This window comes from Carettochelys insculpta, chromosome 1, assembly GCF_033958435.1.
Source record: "Carettochelys insculpta isolate YL-2023 chromosome 1, ASM3395843v1, whole genome shotgun sequence".
Classification (NCBI taxonomy): domain Eukaryota; kingdom Metazoa; phylum Chordata; order Testudines; family Carettochelyidae; genus Carettochelys; species Carettochelys insculpta.
In genome coordinates this window covers 251,179,643-251,206,799 of record NC_134137.1, presented here as the reverse complement: position 1 = coordinate 251,206,799, position 27,157 = coordinate 251,179,643, and the positions used below count along the sequence as shown (strand labels likewise).

Sequence of the window (27,157 nt, the reverse complement as noted above, 5' to 3'; positions counted from 1 at the left end):
CAGGCGGTAACCAGTCCCCCAGTGCCAACCCTATAGGACAAATCTCAAGGATAATTACTTCTTACTTTGTCCTTCTCTAGGAAAACTCCCAATGACTTCAAGAGCAACTTCACTTGGATAAAAGTTTGAGCTAAGACCTCAGGGTTTGCCCCTTTCCCTTTTCAGGCTTTATCCGTACCAAAACTACAGTACTTCTGAGGTAGGCTCATCATGAATTATAAGGAGCTCAATAGCAAGACCTTCTCCAAAGAGGAGGAATTCTTTAATACAGAGAATGAAAACAGTTAGCCCTGTTTTTTTTTTCCTTAAGCACAAGGGAGCCATGTAAAGAACTGTTAAGTTGCCAATACTATGCAGATGGGCAACAACTTACAGCACGGTCCATGCCATACCTTTCACATTGTTCTTACCTTTCTTCCATCGGTTATGAGGTCTTCCCCACCCTTTTGTTCTTCTTTTTCTGCCATATCATAAAGCACGGTTAATTTTGGCTTGCTTTCTGGAGCTCCCACCGTTACGTGCGGTGCAGGAATACATGGTAGTGGGGAAATATGATCATAGTGAGTGTGCAAGATGCGGATAGCAACATCACTTGCAGCTACTGTCTTTGGCAGGTCAAATCCATTTTCTATATCACTGAACATATGATTTTTAAACCTGCAAATGGAGAATTAAAAAAATTCTTTGGTAAGTTCAGTATAATTTGTGTTTACCTCACAATTCAATATTCCAGCTTATGTATTATAATAATAATGGCACCTGTGTTGCCTTTGTTCACCTGTACTATATGATAAAATTAGAGAAAAGGGTTAGATCGGGATCTGCAACCCAAATAGTGAGAAGAGACATTTTTTCAACTTCAGTTAAAAATCAATACTTTAAGAGCTGCAATGTATGTGAATACGAGACAGTCCTTAATAAATGATGTTAAACGGTACCTTTTGTCACCCTTGTTTTAAGACCAGTGCACACACAATGATTTGGACCAGTTATTAAGTTTAAGTTACTCTCACCCCTGGACTGGAGAGCAAATGAGAACAAGGAGAATGCTTTGCATCAATCCTCCACGTTGCACCCCGCATTCCTAGGCTCTACGCCCTTAGCCCACAAACTCCGCCCCCCCCATCTCCAGGGCTTAACTCCTCAGCTGTTCTATACAGCATCCTCATAAGTAAATTGGATTAATTTATTAGGTACTTTTCTGTACAGGCTAGTGCAGCTGGTGTCAGTATTAAATCTGACTCAATTTTTTCCACAAACAAGCTGAGGCAGCACATAAGCAAAGGCACATCTCCTGCCTCTATGACACTGTAGGGAATGAGCTAGAAGGCATACAGAAGGAGATCAATTCTGCATGAAGTCAGGTACTCAAAGAACATGGGCCTTCGCTCCTCATGGATCTCTGGCTTGCCATCATATGACTGCAGGTGCTATTTCTCACCAAGCAGACATAGCCCCATTCAAATGAGAATGCTCCTTTTTTCCTTTTTAATACAAGGAGATATTTCCTAGCTTATAACAACTTTCACACACAAACCTCAGTGTCTCACTTAGGAAAAATGGGTGAGAGTCTGTGCTGGGCCTTAAAAGGTGCAGCACATTCTGTGCCCAACAGGAAGGATGCTAATGTGACATCAAGCCTCTTTTATGGCTCCTTTGCTGCACACAGAAAAATGGTTTTGGGGGCAAACATTTCAGAAGCCTCCCTAGCTTGCCCCATAAGTTGCAGTGCTGTCCACAAAGGTGCCTCAGCATAGCCCTCCTGCCCCAAGGACTGCACTAGACATGCAAAGGAGGCCTCAAAAGACAGCCTTGCAGCTGTCTTGCATGGTTCCATTGTCTGCCAATCTACCCTCTCCCTTCAGGCAAATAAGGGCTACTTGTGCAGTAAAGAGCTACTCAGTACAAAAGCATTATACAAAACTGGTCCTGAGTCTTTATTTCACAGATGTGTACAAAGACAGAACTCATTTGAAATAAATTCACTTTTGGACTGTACCTTGGATTCTTCTTGAGATTTCCCCAAATACAGAAAGTGACATTTTTGTCTTTTACGACCACTTCCATATTTCCACTGTCAGAATCTGCATAAGTATTAGCCTTCTGCAAAAAGAAAATCAGCATATTAATATAAATCAAACTGGGATGGAGTTCATGTGTTTGAAACTGATGAAAGAACTGATGAAAAAGTTGAGAAAACTCTTAGATTCTTAAAATAATATCTGAATTAAGTAAAATCTATATGTGATAATTTGTAATGGTCTATACAAATATTAAAACTATAAAACTTTCTTTAGTGTGATCACTAGCTAAAATGTTAAAATAGTCAGTGATTACTGTGTAATTTAATTCAGTGACTTATCTGCCCGTATTTATGACATTTCTTATCTGCTCTAGAAAGATGGAGTCTTCCCCTTGCTCTCTCCAAGTGCGGACTTACCATTATAATGATCAGTCCTTATAGTCCCATAAAAAGGCCCAGGAAACCCACCTGTTCTGTGATACACTCAAGCTACAATGGCTATACATTGTCCTTTCTTTAGATGCATAGCCGTGCAGTCTGTAAATTTCAGGTAGTTAGGGATTCTCTCTTTTATCTGTCACACTAGGGCTGTGAAAAGTCTTACCAGAATTACATAAATCAAGTAATAGTAATCCAGTATCTATAAGGCACCCATTATTGTGGTATCTCACTGCACGTCATGTCAGCACCACCACAACCGTCTTAAAAATGCCAACTTGTCTTCCATTTTGGCAGCATCTTGCGTACATACCATCACATATTGTCTATGCTGCTGCTGATGTATACAACGCCCTATGGGTAATGGTCCCCTTACTTCAAATCTGTTAAAGAAACCTTAGAGCATTTCATAGTTAATGAAGATTTTCCAAAGTTACAGAACGTATAGGAACATTGGAAAAAACTGGTAAGAGAAGTCAATTTGACTTCAGCTATGTTAACTTACAAATATGTTTCTTCCACAAAGGTCCAGAGATGGTGGGGCGGGGAAGGCAGATATATTCACAGGAATGGCAAAGACAGCTATTTCTTTGAAAAGCTATTTTCATACAGTTATCTCAGAGCAACACAAAATTCCATTACACCTTTACTATCAATAGAGAGGGAGCCGTGCTAGTCTATATCCAATCAAAACAAAAAAAGCAGTCAAGTAGCATTTAAAGACTAACAAAACACTTTATTAGGTGAATCCATTGGTTCTCTATGCCTTAAATATTGAGTCTGTTCTGGTCTGGCTATGGTCTGAAGAAGTGGGTCTGTCCCACGAAAGCTCACCTAATAAATTATTTTGTTAGTCTTTAAAGTGCTACTTGACTGCTTTTTCTTTTTTTTACTATCAATAGCAGGATAACAAGGGTGTTTGCTAAAGATCCACCATCTGTCTTGTCTGCCATTGAAACAAACACATAATAAAAACCTATAGTTTTAAAAGATACAGTTCATCACAGAATATACAGAAAAAATAACATTAAGGTATTAGCAAGAAATAGAAGAAAGCAGCGTATTTTGATCTGTGCCATTCAAACAATGCAAGGATTCAGTGAAAGCTGAACTGTGGCCATCAAGACTGTAAGTTGAAGATCAAAGGAAGACCTATCCATAACCCGAAAAATTCCCACTATACTATAACATGGAAGGGTTCTGTCTTTAGTTTTTCTGTGTTTGAATACAAAAGATTCAACATGTAAAGAAAAAGTAACATGAGGATACCAAGATAAGAAACTGAGAAGTTCCTCCATTAGAGCACTTCACCTAAGGCTGAGAATTGCTAGGTCAGCGTTCACTGCAAGGCGGAAATACCTTACAACTGTGTTAGCCTTTGTGTAGGTGAAGCCTATGTCTAAATTCAAGAGATCTGTTGGCTAAAGATAAGCAAGTTGTGCAAAGCATTTGCATATCTCCTGCCAACAGTTCTTTCGGGAAAGGCTTTCCTGACACTTGGCTCTTCTACATGGGACCAAATGTCAAGAAAACCCCCACTGCCAACACCGGCCTTCTTCCTCGTGGAATGAGGATGACCACAGCAGAGGGCTCCCAGAGTGGCAGACTTCTGTCAGCAGACCTCTGGACTCCTGTCAGAAGCCTGCAGCCTAGACATAGCCTCAGAGATTAAAATCAAATTGAGGTGACTCAGGTTAAATTTTTAACAAACCAGTCCCCACTATGAGGGTCATTCCATCTGTTTTTAGGGTTCCTAAAGTTGACTTTTGTACTCCTATTTTTCACAAGAAGTAATGCCAAATTTGATTTTGCCAGGTCGACCTTAGGGAAGTGTAGATGGATTGCTCTTAAATTCGACATTCTTGGCCTCCTGATGAGTCCCACGCTGCCCCAGTGTGTCTACTCTGGCCATCAGTTTCAGATCCACTGACCTCCAGCTGTCCAAGAAGCAGCCTGGGAAATCTGAATTCATTTGCTATGTAGCCAGCCTAGCTAGCAGAGCAGGCAGCACATCTCAGCAGCACAACTGGCCATGAATTCCCAGGGTCACAGACAACCTCCAGCATGGAGCATGCAGGAGATCCAGGACCTCATTGCTGTGGGTGGGGGTGATGTGCTGATGAAACAATGAAGTAGCAAAAGAAATGCAGGCATATGTGCAAAGATCTCACAGGGCATGGAGGAAAAAGGGCACACTAGGGATGCTCAGCAGTGCCATGTGGAAACAAAGGGGCTCAGGCAGGCGTACCAAAAGACAAAAGAAGCAAATGGATGTTCCAGATCATCTCCCCAAACATGTTGCTTCTATAAGCAGTTGCATATAATATGAGGGAGTGACCCAACCACTGTTCCCAAAGAGTCTCTGGGTACACTCTGAAGAGATTCCTCAGGAATCCCCTCACAACAGCAAGAAGGACATGGTGAATGAGGAACAGGAGGATGACGACAATGGTCAGCAGGCGACTAACAATTCATTGCAAACATACAGCCATTTTCTTCTACCTTTTTGATTATTCCTTCTCCTTTATACATTTGTTTTTCAAGCATCATTCTCTTGCTAAACAACCGAAATACATTATGGAATCATCCAATTTAAGATAAATGTTTTACCTATGTTCATATTAATTATCTTATTAATATAGTCTTCATCTCACAAAATCTCAGTAAAAAGTGTGTCACAAACTTGTTTTAAAGATATAAATTGTATCTGTTTCAATGACAATATTTTGCACTTAATTTTTGTGTAATCAATGGTTTATGCTAATTTAAATCATGGTGGTTAAAGCTAGGATTTTCAAAACCCTCTTCATCCCCATTGTGTCAAACAACACTAAGATACCTAACTCCCACTGAACTGAACATCCTTAGGTTAATTTAAAAAATTCTTAATTCAGAAACTGTGAAGAGGTCCTCAGAAACACCACTTCCAGTACATCAGTGGTTCTCAAACTTTTTGGCCTGTGGCCCACTCTGCTCCATACAAACCCTTCCGTGGACCACCAGGCAACCACCCATGATGACAAAATGCCTTTTTTAAAATCTCTGAGTACCTTAAATACGAAATTATTCATATTAAGTTACTGGAGCTATAACATAAGGGGCCAGTAAGGAAGGAAATATTATTAATCAAAGTCAAAATAATTAAACTGATGTGGCCCTCAACTGAGGTAATTCACCCCGCTGGTGCTCCAGCCCTGCGATGGGGAGGGGGAGAGGAGGCAGGGAAGACCGCACTTCAAGGCTTCCATGGGCCAGAGTAACTCTTTTGAGGTCCCAGGATTAGTAGATTTTGAGAGCCCTCCCTCAAGCTCTGGGGTGAAGCCAAAAATGAGGAGTTGAGTGTTCAGGAGGGGGCTGCCAGGGAGTGGGATAGCGATGGGGGGTGACTGAGCGGAGCAGGGTGCTGGAGCAGGCTGGGACTGGAGGGCTGGCTGGGAGGGAGGGTGCAGGAGTGGGCTGAGGGTGGGAGGTCTGAAAGGCAGGAAAGTGCAGGAGTGGGCTAGGGTGTTTGGCCAGGAGACAGGCTGCAGGAGCATGTGAGGGTGCAGGGTGTCTGGCCAGGGGGGTGGTGCGGAGCGAGCCAGGGTGGAGCTGTTAGCAGGCGGGAGTGCAGACTACCAGCTAAAATACAGAGTTACTTACTTTAAGCAGGTGCCCTGTTGCTTCATTGTACTTCTGCTGTAGAAGACCCTGCAGTTCCAGAATTGACTCTTGGTACTGAACTACAGTCTCTGCTGTTAGCTCATTTGGTGGTGTGTCCAATAACAGAAACTCCAACTTCTCAATTAGCTAAAAGACATTAAACTTTCCACCTTAGTTTTCAGATCAAATCACGGCAATTTAATTTCCGTTTTTGAAGGTGCAGGGACAGGGTGGGGACCTTTTTTGGGTCAGAGGCCTCTGACCCATAGACAAATCAGTCAGGCAAAAACCCTCACTGATGCAGTCCCTGACTGAAAAAGCAACAAAAAGGAGACACTCTCCTTTTTCCCCTTGGCTTCCAGGCCCAGAGCACAGTGGGTCCAGGGCGAGCACATGTTGGGCCCCTCTAGGCTCTGGGGCTAGTTAGAGAGGGGAATGAGGGGTTCAGTTTGGGAGAGGGCTGCTGGGAAATGGGCTTGGGCTGTGGGGTCTGGGCAGGAGGGTACAAGAGCAGGCTGGGAATTTTGGGGTCTGGTCAGGTGTGGGGTGCAGGAATGAGCTGAGGTTAGGTATGCTGGGCCGGATGAGGACGCAGGGGCAGGCTGGGGGTTTGGGGGTCTGGGCAGGCAGGGGATGCAGGATATTAAACTGCTCTAGATTGTTAGCAGCAAACCAGACTGTGAAGAGCTTCAAAAAGATCTCACAAAACTAAGTCATTGTGCAACAAAATGGCAAATAAAATTTAATGCTGAAAAATGTAAAATGCACATTGGAAAAAATAATCCCAACTCTACACACAAAATGATGGGGACTAATTTAGCCATAACTACTCAAGAGAAAGATCTTGGAGTCATTGCGAATAGTTCTCTGAAAATTTCCACGCAATATGCAGCATCAATCAAAAATCAAACAGAATGTTAGGAATCATCAGAAAGAAGATGGAGAATAAGACAGAGAATATTTTATTGCCATTGTAGAGATCCCTGGTATGCCCACATCTTGAATACTGTGTAGAGATGTGGTCACCTCATCTCAAAAAATACATATTGGTATTTGGCAAGGTTCAGAAAAGGGCAGCAAAAATTATTAGGGGTTTGGAACGGGTGCCACATGAAGAAAGATTAAAAAGACTGGAACTTTTCAGATTAAAGAGGAGATGACAGATGTCTATAAAATCATGACTAGTATGGAAAAAGTGAATAAGGGAAAGTTATTTACTCATTCCTATAACATAAGAACTAGTGGGGGTCACCAAATGAAATGAATGGGTAGCAGGTTTAAAACTAACAAAAGGAAGTTATTCTTCACACAGCACATGGTAGACCTGTGGAACTCCTTGCCAGAGGATGTTGGAAGACCAGGAGTTTAACAGGGCTCAAAAAAGAACAAAATATATTAATGGAGGTTAGGTCCATCAATGGCTATTAGCCAGGATGTATACCCTAGCCTCTGTCAGAGGCTGGAAATGGATGAAAGGAGGGGGATCACTGGATGATCACCTGTTCTGTTCACTCCCTCTGGGGCATGTGACATCAGCCACTGTCGAAAGAGAGGATACTGGCCTACATGGACCTTTGGTCTGACCCAGTATGGCCGTGTGTATGTTTTAATGAGAGGGGCATGGGGTCTGGGTGGGAGCAGGGTCCAGGAGGATTTGAGATGAGGGGTCTGGACAGGAGGAGGTGGGAGCAGGTGGGGAGACAGGGTGGGAGGGAGGGAACATGACGGAGGTGGAAGTGGGGGGTCTGGATGGGAGGGGTGCAGGAGTGGTCTGGGAGCATGGGGTCTGGGCAAAGGGGGTGCAGCAAGATGTAGCAGTGCTGCACACAGTCACTCTTTCCCTCCTCTCTTGCCACCTATTTCCCAGTAGAGCCTGTGGTCTGGATCCAGCCTGGCTTACCTGATCAGGCCCATGAGGTTCTGGGCTCCCCACCCTGTCATGGGCCAGATATTAGGGAGGGGAGCCCCGAGTCTCCAGGTCCAGATCCAGGGGTTTCTCACCTTGGTAGGGTGACAAAATGACTTCTGTTCTTTTGATTTGAGCTATCATATATCAGGTATCCTGCACTCTGTTAAAATACGAGCCAAACTTTCTTCTTTTGTATACACAGAACCACTGGCTACAGTTCTCTTTTATACAGCTATAAACTATGTTAAAAGAACATTATTAAGGTTTCAAAATTAGAAAAAGACAGAACTAAGGCGTTTGTACAACTTAGTTTAGCCCTCTCATATATACGTATTAGGATACAGTCTTTAATTATGTCATTTCATATCCCTCGTTCAGAGCAGGACTAGGTACAGAAACTCTGCTTTGGACAGCGTTGCTTGTTTTCTTAAAAATATTTATATTTTCTAATCTCATCACAGCTATCAGCCCGCCCTCCTCCTTGAAAAACGGGTAGCCATTGCCATCTGGAAGCTGGGCACCCTGGACAGTTACCAGTCAGTGGGGCACCAATTCAGAGTCAGCAAGGCCACCGTCAGGGCTGTCACCATGGAGATAAGGCATGCTCGGGGCATGCACCCACCACAGGGATGGGGTAAGGGGGGCCCCATGCAAGGGGGACCATTGGCAGCTGGGCCCAGCAGAGGAAGTGCAAGAGAGGGAGCCAAGCACACCCTATTACACCCTCATGAAAGTGCACCCCCTCCCTCCCATGCAAGTCGTGCGTGCCATCAACGCCATGCTGCTGCACAGGGTGGTGAGCATGGGGGATGCGGATGCAGCGGTCACAGGATTCGCAGTGCTCAATTTCCTGAATTGGTTTGGTGCCTTGTACAGAATGCACATCCCCATCTGCACCCCAGAATACAGAGCTGGAACCTACATAAATCAGAAGGACTACCACTCAGTGATGGTCCTGACGCTGGTGGATCCGAGGGGACGCTCCTGGGACATTTATGTGGGCTGGGTGAGCCGGATACACGATGCCCAGGTGTTCTGGAATTCCAGTCTCTGTCACTGACTGGAGGCTGGGACATATGTCCCACCGGAGGAGCACCAGGTCTGGGACGTCACTGTGCCCCCTTCTGTACATGGTGGCAGACGCTGCCTACACCCTGCAGCTCTGGTTAATGCGGCCCTATACCGGCTATCCCGACCCCACCCAGGAGCTGTTCCACCCATGCCTGAACCAGGCCCGCCATTTAGTGGAGCGGGACTTTGGGCACCTTAAGTGGTAGGCCTCCTTGTGCGACTGGAGGTCGGCCTCCAGAATGTTCTGTAGGTGGTGGGTACCTGCTGCATCCTCCACAAAATTGTGGTGTGAAAGGGTGAGGCATTCCCCGACAGTGGGCAGCTGAGTCTGGCCCTAGCTTCCAACAGCCAGCCCCAGCTGCCAGACCCATGGGGATGGGGAGGTCCTCTGAGCAGTGACCCCACCCACAGCACCTGATGTAGGCACCCCTGCACATACCCCCTCACTATCTCCCCCACCCCCAAACAGACACATCCACCCCCCCACCCCCTCAACAAGAGCGTGGGACTCAGGGCAGTGCAAAAATAAAAATAACTTTCATTATCAGCTTCATTGTCAACTGTTTTCTAGTAATATGACAACAAAACTAGTTACAGCAGGGAGCGGGGGCAGACTACGTACAATGGGGGAGCTGGGCAAGGGGGAAGCGGTGTACCCAGAGGGGACTTGAGACCTCAACCTGGAGGGGGAAGGGGCAGCACTACTCCAGGGTAGAGGTGGATGGCTGCAATCCTGTCGGCCCCGGGATCCCCTCCCACCCTGGTGCGGGGTCTCCAGCAGGGCTGGGAAGGGGCAGGCAGCACAGGGAGTTAGGGCCTTTGGGGAGGGTACGGTGGGAGTGGGTTCTTCAGGGTCAGGGATGGGCTCGGTGAGGTCAGTTTCAGTGGGGGGGCAGAGGTGGGGGGAACAGGCAGGCCAGGAGCCCCGGCTCCCCTCACAGGACCACGGTCATCTCCCACAGGTGCCCCATCAGGTCATCCCATGCAGCCCTCTGCCATGCATGGTATGCCTCATCCATGCAGAGGCGCCGCTCTGCCAGCTCCGTCTGGCAATGGGTAGCATTGTCCTCGCCAGTCTGCTGTCATGGGGTGGTGAGCAGTCCCCCTTCTCTGCCAGGCTGTCTGGGACCACAGATGGGTGAGGGCTCTCCTGGCCCACCTGCACCATGACTGCTGGGATGGAGAGGAGGACACGGTCAGTCCCATTTTATGGCATGAGGGCCATGCTCTCACGCAGGCACTGGCCCCATCCAGCAGCAGGTGGACATGGGGTATTGCGCTTGCCATTGAGGCAGCCCCCGGCCGTGGTCCATCCCCGTTCCCCCATTCCCTGCGCGTGCAGCTAGCAGTGCAGTCCAGAGGATCAGGTGCTGGATGTTGCTGGCAGCCGGTGAGGTGTGCTGGGAGCCATGGCCACATGTGCTGTGTTCAGCTTGGGTCTGCTGGGCATGTGGGTGGCCAACTGGTGGCTGCGGTGCCCATGAGATGGGGTGTGTTCCCTGTTGGATACTTACTGGAGGGTCCCTCACCAAGGTCTGACGATGCCCAGCTGTCCATCACCCAGCTCAACAACTGGGATGGGAGCTCGATCACGAGGTCCCCCTCATCACTCGAGACCTTGGTGGCATCCTCTGGCTCCAGGTGTGTGGGGCGTTCTGCGGGTTGGGGATCCTCCTCATCCCGGGGATGTGGCTCATCCGCTGCTGTCTCCAGGAAGCAGGGTGTGGCAGGGAGTGGCCAGCAGAGTCCCAGGCCTGGGCATATCCCTGCTGCAGCTCCTTCACCTTGCTGTGTACTTGGTTTGGGGTGCAGACAGGGTGGCCTCAGGCAGACAGCCCTTTGGCAAGTCAGGCAAATGCAGACGCATTCTGCTGCTTTCCCCCATCTCCTTTAGGACTGCCTCCTTCTTCCAGAGCCGAGCAAGTCTCTCAGCTTGGGCTTGGTCCACAAGGGTGCCCTTTTTTGGGGGCTGCCCAGAGTCCTGTGAGGGCTCTGATGGGGGGCCCTGGGGCTTCTGGGGTAGCTGGCTGCTGGCCATCTGTGCTGGTTGCTGCTCTGGGGCTGCACAGAGGATGTGCTGTGGGAGCACATGGGTTTGTTGATCCTAGCACGCTCACAGTTTCCTGCCACCGGGTTGCAGGATCTGTGCAGCTTTAAATGTGGTCAGACACAGCTTGCACAGAGCTCCACTGCCGCTGGTCAAGAGATCTCTGCACGCCAGCTGGCCGGCGCCATGGAGGACTGCTCTTTCGAAAGAGTGGCCTGCGGAATGTCTATGCACGTATCTTTGAAAGACTCTTCTGAAAGGGGGAGTTCCTCCTATTACAGGATTGGAGGAACTCTTTCATGAACAGCTCCCACTTATTTCGATTTCGGATCGAAAGAGCACGTTTTGTGTGTAAACGAGCTGCATGCCCTTTCAAAAGAGGACCTGATTTGCCGAATGTACTTGCAAGCGTAGAGGCAGCCAGTATGACCACAGCAGGAGTCAAACACAGTGAACGGGTATAATGAAGGTCTAGACAATACCAAGCTTCTGAGCATAAGCAGTTTGCTCTAAAGGTTCAGAAAGAAACTGAATTGCTGATACCAGGTAAAACAATTCTAAATTAGTTAGATCAGCTTTTCCCAAACTGTGTTCGGTGGAACACTTGTGTTCTGTGTGATGTGACCAGCTGTTCTGTGAAAAAGTTTTGATACCACTGATATTTTTCCTTCTAAAATGTTAAATATAAAGTTATCTGTGTATCAGAATTACTGCACTATTTGAACAGTATTTAGATTGTAGGCAATGTTTAGATCTGGGCTTGATGAAACTTTTGTCACTTTGGAAGGCTATTTCAATGCAGAATTTTGATTGGGTCCACAGCTAAATACACAAGCATTGTTCCTTATTAACCTTACTGCATACACTCAGAGACATGAACTCCTGCAAGGTAGGATGCTAGACTTTTGGACCAATGGTTTCATATTCCTTGTTTCCTAATAATAAATGTATACTGCAGAAAAGTAAAGCCAGCATATCAGAGGAAAACACCACACAAAAATTAAAGATCATAAGGATGATGATCAATTATAGGCAAACAACCAAAAGGGCAGACAGGATCATTTTGCAGATTGTAAGCTGCTGGTAACCAAGAACCTTAGAAATATCATTTTAACACTTACATTTAGCACTTGGTTTCCTTTCTTGATCACAAACTCAATATCCTCATTTTTACTTTCTTGCCACAAGGTCATGAAAGTATTAATTTCTTGGGGCACAGCTGGGTCAGGACTCCCATCACATTGCATGTATTGCTCCCACTAAAGTGTTTTTTAAGAAGAAGAAAAATAAATCTAAACATCATAGGTACAAATACCTCAAAACTTCATAATTACAATACAAAGTAGAAGGGTTTCGAGAGAGAAGTATATGTGGTTGAGTGATAAAACACAATAATTTGGAGGTATATCTACATTTGTACCTCAAAGAAGGATACTTGTGCTAGTTCTTGTAGAGCTAGTGTGCAAGAGTGTAGCATTCCTGTAGTAGCATTAGTAGCAGCAGAAGAAGCTAGTCACTTCGAACACAACTCCATGCAGACCATTTGGATACATACTTAGGCAGCTAGCCCAATATTATGGCTGTGCTAGTGGAGCTACACGACAATTTTGAGCGGACTAGCTCAACAACAGCTTCTGCGAGTATGTCTCCTTGAGTTGGGAATGATAAACCCAACCCTCAGGCTGTGGCCACACTTGGCCAAAACTTTGAAATGGCCATGCTAATGGCCAAATCGAAGAATACTAATGAGGCGCTGAATTAAATATTGAGCGACTCATTAGTATTAGCAAGCTTCCAGCTGCAGCGCTTCAAAAGCGCCGCTTTCAAACGCGTGCAGCTCAGCGCGGCTACACGGGGGTCCTTTTTGAAAGGACCCTGCACATTTTGAAATCCTCTTATTTGTCTCAGTTGACAGGCATAAGGGGATTTCGAAATGTGCAGGGTCCTTTCGAAAAGGACTCCCGTGTAGCCACACCGAGCCGCACGCGTTCGAAAGCAGTGCTTTCGAAGCGCTGTGGCCGGAAGCATGCTCATTTTAATGAGGTGATGAATATTCAATTCAGCACCTCATTAATATTCTTCAATTTGGCCATTAGCATGGCAATTTCGGAGTTTTGGCCAAGTGTGGCCACAGCCTCAGCATCGGCCAAGCCTGAAACCTAAGCCCATTTTCATCCATCACTCCCTGCATGACCTTCAGTCTTGACTCACTCCATGGTGCCAAAAATCTCTCTCTGTTTCCCCATTTGTAAAATAAGGATCATAATAAAAGCTGCTTCAGTGAGTGTTGTGACAATTAGATGATGGTTATAAACCACCATAAAGACTTAAGATGGAATTTTAAATCGCTAAGCCTTAGCCTGGCTGTACTTCTACTAAAGTCAACAGTCAAATTCCCACTGACTCCGGGGGGAGCAAAAATAAGCACTTTTTAAAACACCATCTATAAATTTAGTAAGCATTATATATTAAAACAGCACTCAATCATGACAAAATCATTTAATTTTTTGCAATTTTGATGAAATGTGAATGATCATAAAATGTGAGGATTGAGAACACTAAATAGACCCAGGCATTACAGAGCAATCTGTTAGAGATCCATAGACAGGTGTGAACTAAGTTTTGCACTTAAAGTTAAGTATTCAACCTTTTTATTACGCATAATAAACAATTTCCAAAATTAAAACACTTTTGCCTTTGCGTATAGAATGTATTTTCTCAGAATTTACAAGTAAATGGGACATTTCAGAAATTTAGCACTTTGAATTAAAATTTTCTGTGGTGTAAATATTCATCACAATTAAAAAAAAACAACTATTAATACTTCCCATAAAGTTAAAACTCAGTGAAGCTGTGGGCATGAGACACTTGAATAATTTTTTAAAGACTAATCATCTCATTTTATTATTATTTTTCACAACTGAAAATTATTCCTTTGGTGTAGGCTGAATAATCATTTTAGGAGAATTCTACAAAAAATGGTCCTCTTTCAAAATGACTGGTAACTCCTATTGGTCTCAAGGGTACTAAAGTAACCAGCTGTCTTCAGTAGAAAACCAATTTTGGTAAACAAAATAAAAAATCCAAAGATGGCAAGAAACTGAAATTCAGAATTAGGGCACACAAACAACCTTAACTTTATCCGATAGCAGCATCATAAAGTGGATGGGTGGGGGAAGGAGGGCGCATCTGAAGTAGCCAGCACAACGTCGAAATAGCACCCGTCGTGTCTACACATGCCGTGTGCTATTTCAATGTTGAAATCGACATTAGGCGGCGAGATGTCGAAATTGCTATTCCCATTGAGAAGATGGGAATAGCGCCCTACTTCGACGTTTAATGTCGAAATAGGTTGTGTGTAGACGATCCGCGTCCCGCTACTTCGAAATAGCAGGGTCCTCCATGGCGGCCATCAGCTGAGGGGTTGAGACGCTCTGTCCCGCCCCTGAGGGGCTCTATGGTCCCCGCGCGCAGCAGCCTTTAAAGCACCACGGACCCGGATTTCCTGTGGCAGGAAGCTGAGAGCATGCAGGCAGCAGCACATGCACGTGCTAACCCTGCACGCCCTCTACAGACCCTGACCCCTCTAACCAGCGCCATGACATCGAGCCAGTCCCCAGAGCACCCCCAGGGCTCCCCTCCTGAGGGGACCCAGGCATCCCCAGCAGCCAAGCGGGGGGCCAAAAAGAGGCAGGGCCCCTCCTGGTTGGAGGCTGAGCTCCGAGACCTTCTGGGGTTCTGAGGTGAAGAGGAGGTACTCCATGTGATGGGGAGCAAGCAGCGGAATGCAGAAGCGTTCGCCCGACTGTCTGAGGGCCTGGCTGCCGGGGGTCACCCTGCCTGCACTCCGGATCACGTCTGGACTAAGGTGAAGGAGTTTGGCAGGGGTACGCCTGGGCCCAGGACTCTGCCAGACAGTCTGGGGCCGCCCCAGCAGCTTGCCCCTATTACAGGGAGCTCAGGGCCATCCTGGGCCCCCGGGATATCTCCTCCCCCACAGCCACCCTTGACACCACGGCCGACGAGCCCCAGCAGGCCTTGGAGCCCCAGTCCGGCCCGGAGGCCAGCCCCGCACCCTGGGGCCCACCCGAGGAGCCCCCCCTCGGGACAGCGGAGGAGGGGTTCAGCAGCGAGGAGGAGGGGCTCCTTATTGACCTTCCCTCCTGGAGCACCAGCCGGGCATCCGCCCACCAGGCCTCCCCCAACCACGGCAATGGACGGTCAGGTACATACTCCACAGAGCACACACCCACGGGCCAGGGGGTGGGGGCACCAAACATGACTGGGAGCCTCACACACCCCCAGCAGATCCCAACCCGCAAACGCCCAGCCACAGTATGGTCCCAGGATGGCGGCACGGCCATCAGTGCCTGTCAGCACCCGCACCCATGGACAGCACTCAGCCTTAACCCCGGGGGTGGGGGGACAATGCTATGGCAACAGCCAACAGAGACATCACACCCACCGACGGGGATGGAGACCCCGCACCCAGGAGGGGGCTGGGGGAACGGGCCACAGGCCACAGGCCAGGGCACTGTACTAACAGCCTTCCACTCCCTCTCTGCAGCTGCAGCATCCGATGCCCCAGGCAGCCAGGCATCCTCCGTCATCCCTGACAGCCTGCCGGAGGTCAGCCATGGCCAGCACCTGGAGACACCCCCAAGGGCAGTGGGATGGTCCTGCCACCACCGGACTCTGGGGATGGCCCCTGTGGATCCCCAGCTCCTGGCAGCTCTCCGGTGGCAGATGGAGGTGGCAGAGGAGAGACTCCGCTTCAACCGGGAGGAGTCCACCCAGTGGTGGGAGGCATGGGAGGACTTCATGGGGGTCTTCCGGGACATAGCCGGGTTGATCCGGGAGGCCGTCGCCCGGCTCCCGCCCCCCACTGCCCTCCGGGCCGCCCTCCCCACCACTCCACCTGAGGCCCCCCCTGCCTCACCGCCTGCCGCCCCATCTGCCTCGCCACCTGCAGCGCCGCCTGCCGCCCCACCCACCTCGCCGCCTAAAAGCTCCACAGAGCCCACTGGGGCTGAAGACCAGCCAGTGGAGGCATCCCGGCCGTACTTGCCGGTCCTCCCAGCCCGCAGCCAGCCACGCCAGGGACCGCAGACACGGGGGGCAGTCGCGAGCCGTGCCCACCGGGGGTTGCGCCCCTCTACCCCCACCCCAGACTGATGGGCCAACAGCTGAGCCATCCGCCAGGCCCCCATGTATATAGTTGTCCCCCTTTTTGTATACTGGTTGCAATTTCTGTTGTGAACAAAACAAGTTAGCAGTTTTCAGAAAAAAAAAGGTTTTATTTTCAAAAAAGCTGGAGGTGTGTGCTTGTTGAGGGGGTGGCATGCGGGTGTTGGGGGCGGTGTACGGGCAGTGCAGGCTGTGTGCGGGGGGGGTCTTCTGGGGAAGGCCAGGGAGGTGCTCAGGGGTCTGCCTGATCGAAGTGGGCCCACAGGGCCTCGCGGACCCATACCCCATCATGGTGGGCCTGGCAGCTGGGTGCGGCGGCCCGCTGGGGGAAGCCCGTGCCGGTGTCGACCATCCACCCCTGGACAAAAGCCTCCCCCTTGCTCTCAACGATGTTGTGGAGCGTGCAGCACGTGCCCACAACCTGGGGGATGTTTTGGAGGCTGACGTCCAGTCGGGCAAGAAGGCACCGCCAGCGGCCCTTCAAATGGCCGAATATCCTCTCCACCACCTGGCAGGCGTGGTTCAGGTGGGCGTTGAACCGCTCCTGGCTGGCATTGAGGTGGCCAGTATACGGGCACATGAGCCAGGGCTGGAGGGGGTAGGCTGCATCTGCCACGAGGCAGAGGGGCATGGTGGTGTCCCCCACAGGGAGATCCCTCTGGGGGATGTAGGTCCCCACCTCCAGCCGGCTGCACAGGCCCGAGTTCCTAAAAACATGGGCATCGTGTATGCAGCCGGGCCAGCCCACGTACACGTCCTGGAAGCGGCCCCGACTGTACACCATGGCCTGCAGGACCATGGAGTGGTAGCCCCTGGGGTTTATGTATCTTCCTCTGCTGTGGTCCAGGGCGCAGATGAGGATGTGGGTCCCATCCAGGGCCCCAAAGCAGTTCAGGAACCCCATGGAGGCAAATCTGGTGACAGCTGCGTCCAGGTCCCTGAGTCGGACGACCCTCTGGAGCAGCATGGCGTTAAGCGCATGGACCACCTGTGGGGAGGGAACACAGGCACCCATGAGGCTGTGCAGGGTGCCCCAGGGCCCTTCCCCCAGGCCCCTCTCCCAGGCACCTCCCCGGGTATCCCCCCGCCCAGCCCCTCCCTCCCCAGCCCCATACCCAGCCCCTCCCTCCCCAGCCCCACACCTGGCATCCCACCCCCCCCGCCCCAGTGGGTGCATGCCCGGGCCTCCTTACCTCCATGACGACGGCCCCGACCGTGGCCTTCCCCACTCCAAACTAGTGTTCCACGGAACAATAGCTGTCTGGAGTGGCCAGCTTCCAGATGGCTATTGGACCCTCCTCTCGAAGGGGAGGGCGCGCCGCATCCGGGTGTTGTGGTGCCTCAGTGCTGGGGTGAGCCACTGGCAGAGCTCGAGAAAGGTCTGCCGGTGCATGCAGAAGTTCCGGAGCCACATGTCAGCGTCCCACTCCCGCATGACGAACTGCTCCCGCCACTTGGAGCTGGTGGGGTAGCTCCAGAGGCGGGGAGCAGCCGGCCGGGGAGGAAGAGGGGAGCCCGGTGATCAGGGACATCCCCGTCTGCCTCTGGGGAGGGCTCCTCTGGCAGGAACCACTGGGTGGCCTCCCGGGCAGCACCTAGCAGGGCGCTTGCCCCCTGGATGACTACCTGGAGGGCCTCCTCTTCCTGCTGCTGCTGCTGGGTGTCCATAGCTACTGTGACTTGGTCTGCGAGCGAGTGGCTACTGCTCTGCAGACCTTGCGCTGTGCAGGCTGGGTGTGTCTGGGAGGGGCCTTTTAAAGGAGCGGCTTGCTGTTGACCCGGAAGGGCTAGTCCAGCCTGTGACCCAGTCCGCGGGCTTTGCTGGCCCCTTATTTCGACGGGGAGCACTTGTGTGTGTGGATGAACTGCATTTCCTTCCGGGCCGGCTCCTTTCAAAGTTCCCCGTCTCTACTTCAACATTGAACATCAACAGCATCAGCACTGGAGGACGTGTAGACGAAACGTGTCGAAGTGGCCTATTTCGTAAGTAAGTAAGATGCTCTTACTTCGAAAAAGGCTACTTCGACGTAGTGTGCTAGTGTAGACGTAGCCAGAGAAATGTAATGCATTTTGAAATTTAATTTAACCTGTTTTGGAAACAAATACACCAAAAACTTAATGATCAGGCATTGCCTGATCTACTATATATTTTAGAGCATTTGTCTGTTTGATTAAGAACGTCTCCTAAATGGTAAGAGTTAGAACGACCAAATTCAGCATGCAACTTCTGATCATCATAACTCAAAGCCACGTAATGATTTGGTTGTGCCAGGAAAATGGGATGTGCCTGAAATGGCATTGCTTCACTTATAACTAAACAGAAAAGAGACAGAATCACCAAATCTAGTACAGTCCTCAAAACTGAAATAAGTGAGCAAATGTTGAAAGAGACTGAACCAAGATGAGCCAAAAAATAAGATTAACTTGGAATAGGTTTGCTTCTCAATAAACCTTACAGAAAAGAGTTAATACAGAGAAATTTAGAGCAGTGCTCTGTTTTAGTGTAGCTAAATCTATGCTCAAGGTTTGAAAAGATGGAAGAAATGTGGTTGGAAAACAAATTCATTATAGACCTTTTGTGTTACAACACGGTGGCCCCGTCTACACTAGCCCCAAACTTCAAAATTGCCATCAAATGGCCATTTCGAAATTTACTAATGAAGCGCTGAAATACATATTCAGCGCTTCATTAGCATGCGGGCGGCCGCGGCACTTCGAAATTGACGCGCCTCGCCGCCACGCGGCTCGTCCCGACAGGGCTCCTTTTCGAAAGGACCCCGCCTACTTCAAAGTCCCCTTATTCCTATGGGCTAGTGTAGACACGGCCAGTGAATAATAAGGGTTTATAGGGATGAAAAAATAAACGTGATGGAATTCCCAATTTAAAAAATTACGGAAAAAGAACCCCCAAACTCAAACCCTAAACAGAAAAATCCCTATTTTTAAGAAATCTGAAAAAATTAACTTTATATAAATAACATTATTTTTTAAAAATAAAATCATTTCAATGAAGCATGTACATTTTCCATTATTTTCCAAAAAATAAACCACTTAATTAAGGACCCAAGAGCCATTAAGTGAATCTGCTCGTGTCCAATATAGTACTTGTGGCCAATTGATGGCTCGTGAGCCATGTGTGGCTGTTTCATAGTTAAAGTGTTGTTTGCAGAGCCCCGCACATCCTCCCACCCCCATATTCTCCCTCTACGAGACTGGTGGTGGACCTCAGGACCTCTGCCTTGCAGCAGGGTGGTGGGGTTGAGGCTTCAGTCTGGCTGAAACCCCAAAGTGCAGCCAGCACTCCCCAGGGGGGCTGAAGCCCTGAGCCCTGGCAGGTGCACCCCAGGTCTCAGACTTATGACAGTCTTCATATACAGCTCAGAGGATCAGTAAATTTGGCCACCCCACTCCTATAGGATGGAATTGTTTGGAATCTTTCACTTATATTTCCAGTTCTTCACACATTAGACTTAAACAGATCGTGAAGAACTACAAAAAGATCTCAGCAAACTGAGTGATTGGGCAGCAAAATGGCAAATGAAATTTAATGTGGGTAAGTGTAAGGTAATGCATGTAGGAAAAAATAACCCAAATTACACGTACTACATGATGGAGTCAAATTTAGCTACGACAGATCAGGAAAGGGATCTTGGAGTTATAGTGGATAGTTCTCTGAAGACATCCACGCAGTGTGCAGCGGCAGTTAGTAAGGCAAATAGGATGTTAGGAATTATTAAAAAAGGGATCGATAATAAGACAAAAGATATCATACTTCCCCTATATAAAACTATGGTACGCCCACATCTTGAGTACTGCGTGCAGATGTGGTCTCCTCACCTCAAAAAAGATATATTGGCATTAGAAAAGGTTCAGAAAAGGGCGACTAAGATGATTAGGGGCTTGGAACGGGTCCCATATGGGGAGAGGCTAGAGAGACTGGGACTTTTCAGTTTGGAAAAGAGGCGATTGAGGGGCGATATGATAGAGGTATATAAAATCATGAATGGTGTGGAGAAAGTGAATATAGAAAAATTATTTACCTTTTCCCATAATACAAGAACTAGGGGACACCTAATGAAATTGATGGGTAGTAGGTTCAAAACTAATAAAAGGAAATTTTTCTTCACACAGCGCACAGTCAACCTGTGGAACTCCTTGCCGGAGGAGGCTGTGAAGGCCAGGACTCTATTAGGGTTTAAAAAAGAGCTCAATAAATTTTTGCAGGTTAGGTCCATAAATGGCTATTAGCCAGGGATAAAGTATGGTGCCCTAGCCTTCAGAACAAGGGCAGGAGATGGATGGCAGGAGATAAATCACTTGATCATTGTCTTCTGTTCTCCTTCTCTGGGGCACCTGGCATTGGCCACCGTCGGCAGATGGGATGCTGGGCTGGATGGACCTTTGGTCTGACCCAGTATGGCCATTCTTATGTTCTCATGTTCTTATGTAAAGACATTAATTCTCAGTTTCATGGCTCATCTGAGGGATTTTTAACATACTTTAAAGCTAAATTACTGCTATATACCCTAAGTTTAAACTGCATTTTAAAGTTGTTTTTGTCTAGCAGTAGTACATAGCTTTCAAGTTATGCAGTTTTCTTCCTGTAATTCAGCCAATACACCTCCGTATCCTGACTTCCATCATCCCTGACTCGCCTGCGCAGGCTCTGCCCACTCTCCATAGAAGTGTTTTTGACTAATGTAGTAGTGTTTTTTGTTTAAAATTAGAATGAACAAAGCACTTATAGAAAACGAGGGAATAATTTTCTGATCAAGAGCTCAAGATCATCTAAAAGTCTCTTCTTGGTCAAACCTGTGTGATTTTATGTGGATATTTTGGAAAGTAATCTTACCTTGGCATGTGCTCTATAATCTGCTTTCCATTGACTTGCAGACAAAAAATTCTCTTCTAACAAATGGAGTTCTGCAAGTTCAGTCCCTCTCCGCTCTTGATCCTGTTATTATATAACCAGGTATAGAAAATTTACTATTCAGTGTAATTTTTATAAATTACTTTAGAGTAAAACATACCCAGTTCTATTAAATGGACAATTTATTAATATTAAACATAATCCAAATTTTCATGATACAGTATCTTGATTTTCATGTCACTTTTCATCCAAGAGATTGCAGAAAATTAGCAATGTTTTATCACAGAGAATATTCATGGGGTGATGACATGTCATGAACTGCTGAGTTATATATTAAATGAGATTTGTCACATCGTTCTTATTGTCTCATTTGCACTGTGCTCCCACTATCACTGCTAGGACTACTTCTAATGACAGCTCGTCAAAAAGGTAAATATATTTTCCATGAAAATTTTGCAATACAATTTTTTTGCTACAAATTTCTGGTGAATGTTTTGTTTGCATGCTTTTTATTTTTTGTTTTGTTTGTTTGGGAAGTGGTGGAAGGACAAGCAAGATTGGGTAAGGAATATTTTCTGACTTAGAAAAAAAATGAAACAAGAGACAGTGGTATTTTTCATAAAAGAAAGGAAGCAAAACTCTCCTTTCTTTTAAAAAAAAACATTTTGACATTTTGCAAAAAAAATATGGAAAAGGTCTACCAAAATGAATTATTTGTAAAAACTTTCTAGCTCACATCTTATATTCTAAACCTCTCAGCAGCTTCAAAGAGTAAACAATTAAAAAAAAATCTGAGCAGGAAAATGTTTTTCTTTCCTCCTAAATGTATACTCTCCTACCAAAAATTACATTGGGCCAGAAGAACAGAACAGACAAAATTATTGCTCCTTTGGCAGAAGCAGTTAACCAAAACTCAGGGTATGTAGGGATTGTTTCCTTTTGGTTTAGAAATCCATGATGAATCAGATATAACCTCGTTATTATCTTGTTTAGTCAAAAAAATGTATTTACTAAGTCCGGTTACACCCTAAACACAGTAGGAACAAAGTATGGCAGGCAATTACCCTGCTCAGTAACACCCATATGTCCCATTCCAGTGAACCCTGTGTTCAAGCAGGTTCCTCTTTGCTTCCTCTCAGGGCTATGATAACAATTCCTTCCACTGGCTTCTCACTCCAACACACATGTCCTACAACCAGTTTCATGGCCCTTACATTTGCAACATGGAAAATCCCTGTTAATCCACCAGGGTTAGTTCTGCCCTGGTCATATGGCTGAGTGCCTTACATGGTAGCCTCCATTTTCTGCACCTGTTTTCACTACATAGAGGGTAAGCGCCTTTGATCACTCCTTTGGATGAGTCTGTAGAACAGGGGTCAGCAACCTTTCTGAGGTGGAGAGCCAAAATTTGACCATTTGACCTTTATGTACAGTCCAAGTGCTGGTGATACTTTTAAAGTCACTAACAGTCCTACTTACAACAGCTTCATTAATAAATAAATTAAGAGGCAGAGCTTTATCATTTAGATGGTGGTTGGCAGCACTAGCAGGTCTTTACTTTAATCCACAGGCTTTGAACAAGCTCCCAGGGGCGGGGAGGGGCGGGGCTGAGCTCCCACTTCACTCGCTGATAAAAATCGGCTCATGTGCCACTCTTGGCACCCATACCAGGGGTTGCTGACCTCTGCTGTAGGAGACAGGGTTGCAGCAGTCTGTAATAGTCTTGTATGACAAGGGAAGTCCTTTATTTAAATAGAAAATTGCTTGTCCCATACTACATCCATACGGAACATCTTTTACCCCTCATTTTTAACAGTGGGGGCCAGTATTCACGGTTGCATATTTCACTCCTCTACTGTGTTCCTTTAGTGTTGTTCAAGGAAATCAAACACACTGCAATCAAGCGGTGAAGTCTGCAGAGTGCGCTGTCCAGCAGAAAGGCCACCTACTCATGGGTGTACCCTTCCACTCCCCTCCTGACCCTAACCCTTCAATACTGCTTAGGGACAGAGATAAGGCTGCACTCAAGAGTCAGTGGACAGGGCTTCTGCTGACTCCAGCCTTTGAGTACAGCCCTGTGTGCTCTCCCTGAGCCGGCTCTTTCTGGCAAAGCAAGTGGACAGGCTTTGTCTCTTGGAGCTACACTGAAGGGACAGAAAAGGGATCTGCCTGGCCAGGGCTCTGTAGTGCTAGGGTATAGCCTCCCTCCTCAAAGTTTCTGCCAAAACCCCAGCAACAAGAAATACTCCTGTTGACTGTAGATGTGTACTGATTATTGATTATTAGTGGCAGCAGTACTACTAATAATATAATAAAAAGAAGGAGTGGAGAGGAAACACTCCCTGACTTATGAAATAAAGTGCTGGCAACCTTATGAGTAGCAGAGTGCTTGGCACATCCATTTGTTTTAAAGAAAGCTGATTACCACTACCTCCAACACCACCCATCTATTCTTGCTTTACAGTGGAACACACTGCACATGCCTCTGGCAGATTCCCAGATCTCAAACCTTAAAACTGTGACATTTCAATGGAATGGAAAATTTATTTGGGGCAATTTCTAGAAATTTTCAAAATGTGCTGCTTGTTCACTTTTTCTTTCTCAGAGCCCGAGGTAACTGTGTCCACAGCAACAAACACAATCTAGCTTTACAGATGTAGGATATATATATAAGAAAAAGAACAGTTATAAAAGTTAAACTTGCGAAAATATTATTTAAAAAAGTTCTGATAAATGTGTTATACACAGAATAGGTAGTAGTGTGTTTTTACTGGTGCCAATTTGCATTGTCTTACATAATTCATAATTTCACAAATGAGACCTAATCATCCCAAGTGTCTAACAGTAAACCTTTATACTACATCACATACATGCATACACATAAATGCAACTATCTTAATTAACACTAAAGTGCAACGATTTCTACAATGAAATACTACACAGCCTAAAGCAATATTACATGCAGTTTAGGAGAGAAAATGAGTATGTCTAATTGAATATACATGTGTGGAATATAGAAAAACAACATCACCAGATTGGAATTTGGACAGGAGAGAGATTACATTTCTACTCAGGCAAAGGCTACCATGAGGGTTTTAATGGTCAGACATAGGCAAGACTCGGCTTTTACATCTTCTTTTATCACATGAGCACTTTTTTACACAATAGTGTGTGACCATTACCCTAGAGGATATAATGACACATAACAAGACATTTTCTTAAGCACCACTGGCTTTTCTGGGAAGTCTGTCATTTAGGTGCTGAGCCAGTGCACTGTGCTAGTGTATGTATTTTGTGGATATTACATGGTTACACTTTGAAGCAGTATGGCTAGAGTTTTCAATATTAGTTTTGATCCAAGAATACTGGAAAGCTCCCCTCCCTCCACTTCTTCCTCCGCTTTGGGGAAATGGATAGAAATTCCCACATTTTCATAACAAAACAATGATGATTTGACACAAAGTTTAGAAGCAATTGCAGTGTGTGATAGCTGCTTTTTATAATGGCTGTGTACTAACTTTTGCTTCAAGCCTTTCCCTCTCCTCTCGGATAATTCTTTCCTTTTCAAGTCTCTCTGCTTCTTCTTGCTCAGCTCGTAAACGGGCTTCCTCTGAAGAATGAGAAATCCGTTATCGATATACATCCTGAGTATTAATAAAAAGAGATGCCTCTTTTTATAAACCAGCTAACATATCAATATTTCCATTTCAAAATAACAATAAGAATGGGTGATGTAAGCATCCAATCTACGTTGGCCATTATGGGTTCAATCCATAAAGTTTGGACATAGTACCAGATAAAGTCGAACCATAGCTCCCTGCACACAGACCTCCCCATGGACCTACCGCCACTTGAAATTGTGGTGGCAGATGTGCCACTTCCACAGTTCCAGGGAAGCAGAAACAGAGTCCTGTTCCCCCTCAGGATGAGAAGAAGAAATAGTAGGAGACTTCTCTTCTCCCACCTACCAATAAGAGGCAGAGGTGGCAGCCAGGAAGCACCCACCAACCCCTCATTACAATAGCACCATGGCTATGTCTACACTATCATTCCTCTTTTGAATGAGACATGCAAATAAGAGAAATCAAAAATGCAAATGAGGCACAGATTTACATATCTGGCACCTTATTTGCACATTCTTCTTTTGAAAAAAAGAAAGCAGTGTAGACGTGGCTCTTTTGAAAGTAATCCCCATCTCTGAAAGAACCCTTCTTCCTATTTTTTAGGAAGAAGTGTTCTTTCAAAGATGGGGTTTACTTCTGAAACAGCTGTGTCTACACTGCTTTTCTTCTTTTGAAAGAATATGCAAATGAGGTGCCAGATATGTAAATCTGCACCTCATTTGCACGCCTCTTTTGAAAGAGGAATGCTAGTGTAGACACAGCCCATCTGATTTGGTGGTCTGCTTATCTCATCTTGCCATACACAGCTCAGGTGATGTTGCCAGGTTCTCTATTCTCTTTGGGTTAGTAACCCATCAAGATGCATGCAATAGTTCATGTCTCAAAGCATCGTATCAAGGTTTCTGTAGATTCATACAGGTGTCATTACACAAACTAAATTAGAATCACATTTCAATATCTTCTTCTCAGTCATTATGGATAATTTTTTTTGTAAATGATAGATGAGATTCTGATGATTACATGACTCTAAGAGATGCAACCCTGAGTACCAGCCTGTACTGGCTATGTTTTAATTTAGAACATAAGAACGCCCATACTGGGTCAGACCAAACATCCATCTAGTCCAGTATCCTGTCTGCTGACAGTAGCCAATGCCAGGTGCCCCAGAGGAGGTGAACTGAAGACAATGATCAAGCGATTTGTCTCCTGCTATCCATCTCCTGCCTTCAACAAAAGGCTAGTCACCAGACCTTACCCCCTGCTAACAGCCATCTATGGACCTAACCTCCAAATATTTATCGATCTCTTTTTTAAACTCTGTTAGAGTCCTGGCCTTCACAGCGTCCTCTAGTAAGGAGTTCCACAGGTTGACTGTGTGTTGTGTGGAAAAAACTTTCTTTTGTTAGTTTTGAACCTGCTACCCATTAATTTCATTTGGTGTCCTATAGTTCTTATATTATGGGAACAAGTAAATAACTTTTCTGTATTCACTTTCTCCACACCATTCATGATTTAATATACCTCTATCATATCGCCCCTCAGTCTCCTCTTTTCTAGACTGAAAAATTCCAGTCTCTCTAGCCTCTCCTCATATGGGACTCGTTCCAAACCCTTAATCATTTTAGTTGCCCTTTTCTGAACCTTTTCTAATGCCAATATATCTTTTTTGAGGTGAGGAGACCACATCTGCACGCAGTACTCAAGATGTAGGCGTACCATAGTTTTATATAAGGGAAGTAAGATATTCTTCGTCTTATTTTCTATCCCTTTTTTAGTTATTCCTAACATCCTATTTGCTTTACTGACTGCCGCTGCGCACTGTGTGGATGTTTTCAGAGAACTATCCACTATAATTCCAAGATCCCTCTCCTGATCTGTTGTAGCTAAATTTGCCCGCATCATATTTATCGCTATTTGTAAGGCAATCCTCACATTAATACAGAGTGTCTGTTGCTATCTGAATCCACAGATCAAGACTCTGTTGTGGGCAATTTGGGCATACTTTGTTGATCTAGGTTAAGAAAAGTCCTAGTCACTGAACTTCTTGTTCTTTGTAGTAATTTATTGTGGGAAAGAGGAAATCTGTTCCCCCACCTTTCTACTCCCTTGTGCTTTACTTGGCTGGGAGAGTACCAAAAGGGGAGATAAAGAAAATTCCCCAGTGATCATACACTTTCCATTCCAAACATTTATAGAGGGCAGAGGGCAAAATAACTAGTGGAAATAGTATATGGGAAAGGAGCTTGAACACTGTGATGAAGGATATGCAGGAACTCCAAAAAATAATCTTATTTAGGACCTTCACAAACATTATATGAGAACAGAGAAACACAAGTAAATCAGCCTG

The 27,157-nt window shown here is 46.4% G+C and overlaps 1 protein-coding gene across 3 annotated transcripts in view; it reads right to left on the bottom strand.

Annotated features, from left to right (window-relative positions):
• Positions 1-27,157, bottom strand: part of DNAI7 (dynein axonemal intermediate chain 7) — a 51,866-nt gene that overhangs the window by 11,431 nt on the left and 13,278 nt on the right. For 2 of the 3 annotated variants that reach the window (XM_075004521.1, XM_075004530.1), the window contains exons 3-9: positions 24,706-24,831; positions 21,170-21,271; positions 20,358-20,502; positions 12,252-12,389; positions 6,104-6,250; positions 2,000-2,103; positions 411-657 (exon numbers count right to left, since the gene is read on the bottom strand). In XM_075004521.1, coding sequence (XP_074860622.1) covers positions 411-657; positions 2,000-2,103; positions 6,104-6,250; positions 12,252-12,389; positions 20,358-20,502; positions 21,170-21,177 — 789 coding nt within the window. In that variant the 5' untranslated portion in view covers positions 21,178-21,271; positions 24,706-24,831. The remainder of the gene's footprint in view (positions 1-410; positions 658-1,999; positions 2,104-6,103; positions 6,251-12,251; positions 12,390-20,357; positions 20,503-21,169; positions 21,272-24,705; positions 24,832-27,157) is intronic. The other variant, XM_075004538.1, reaches the window with a different exon arrangement.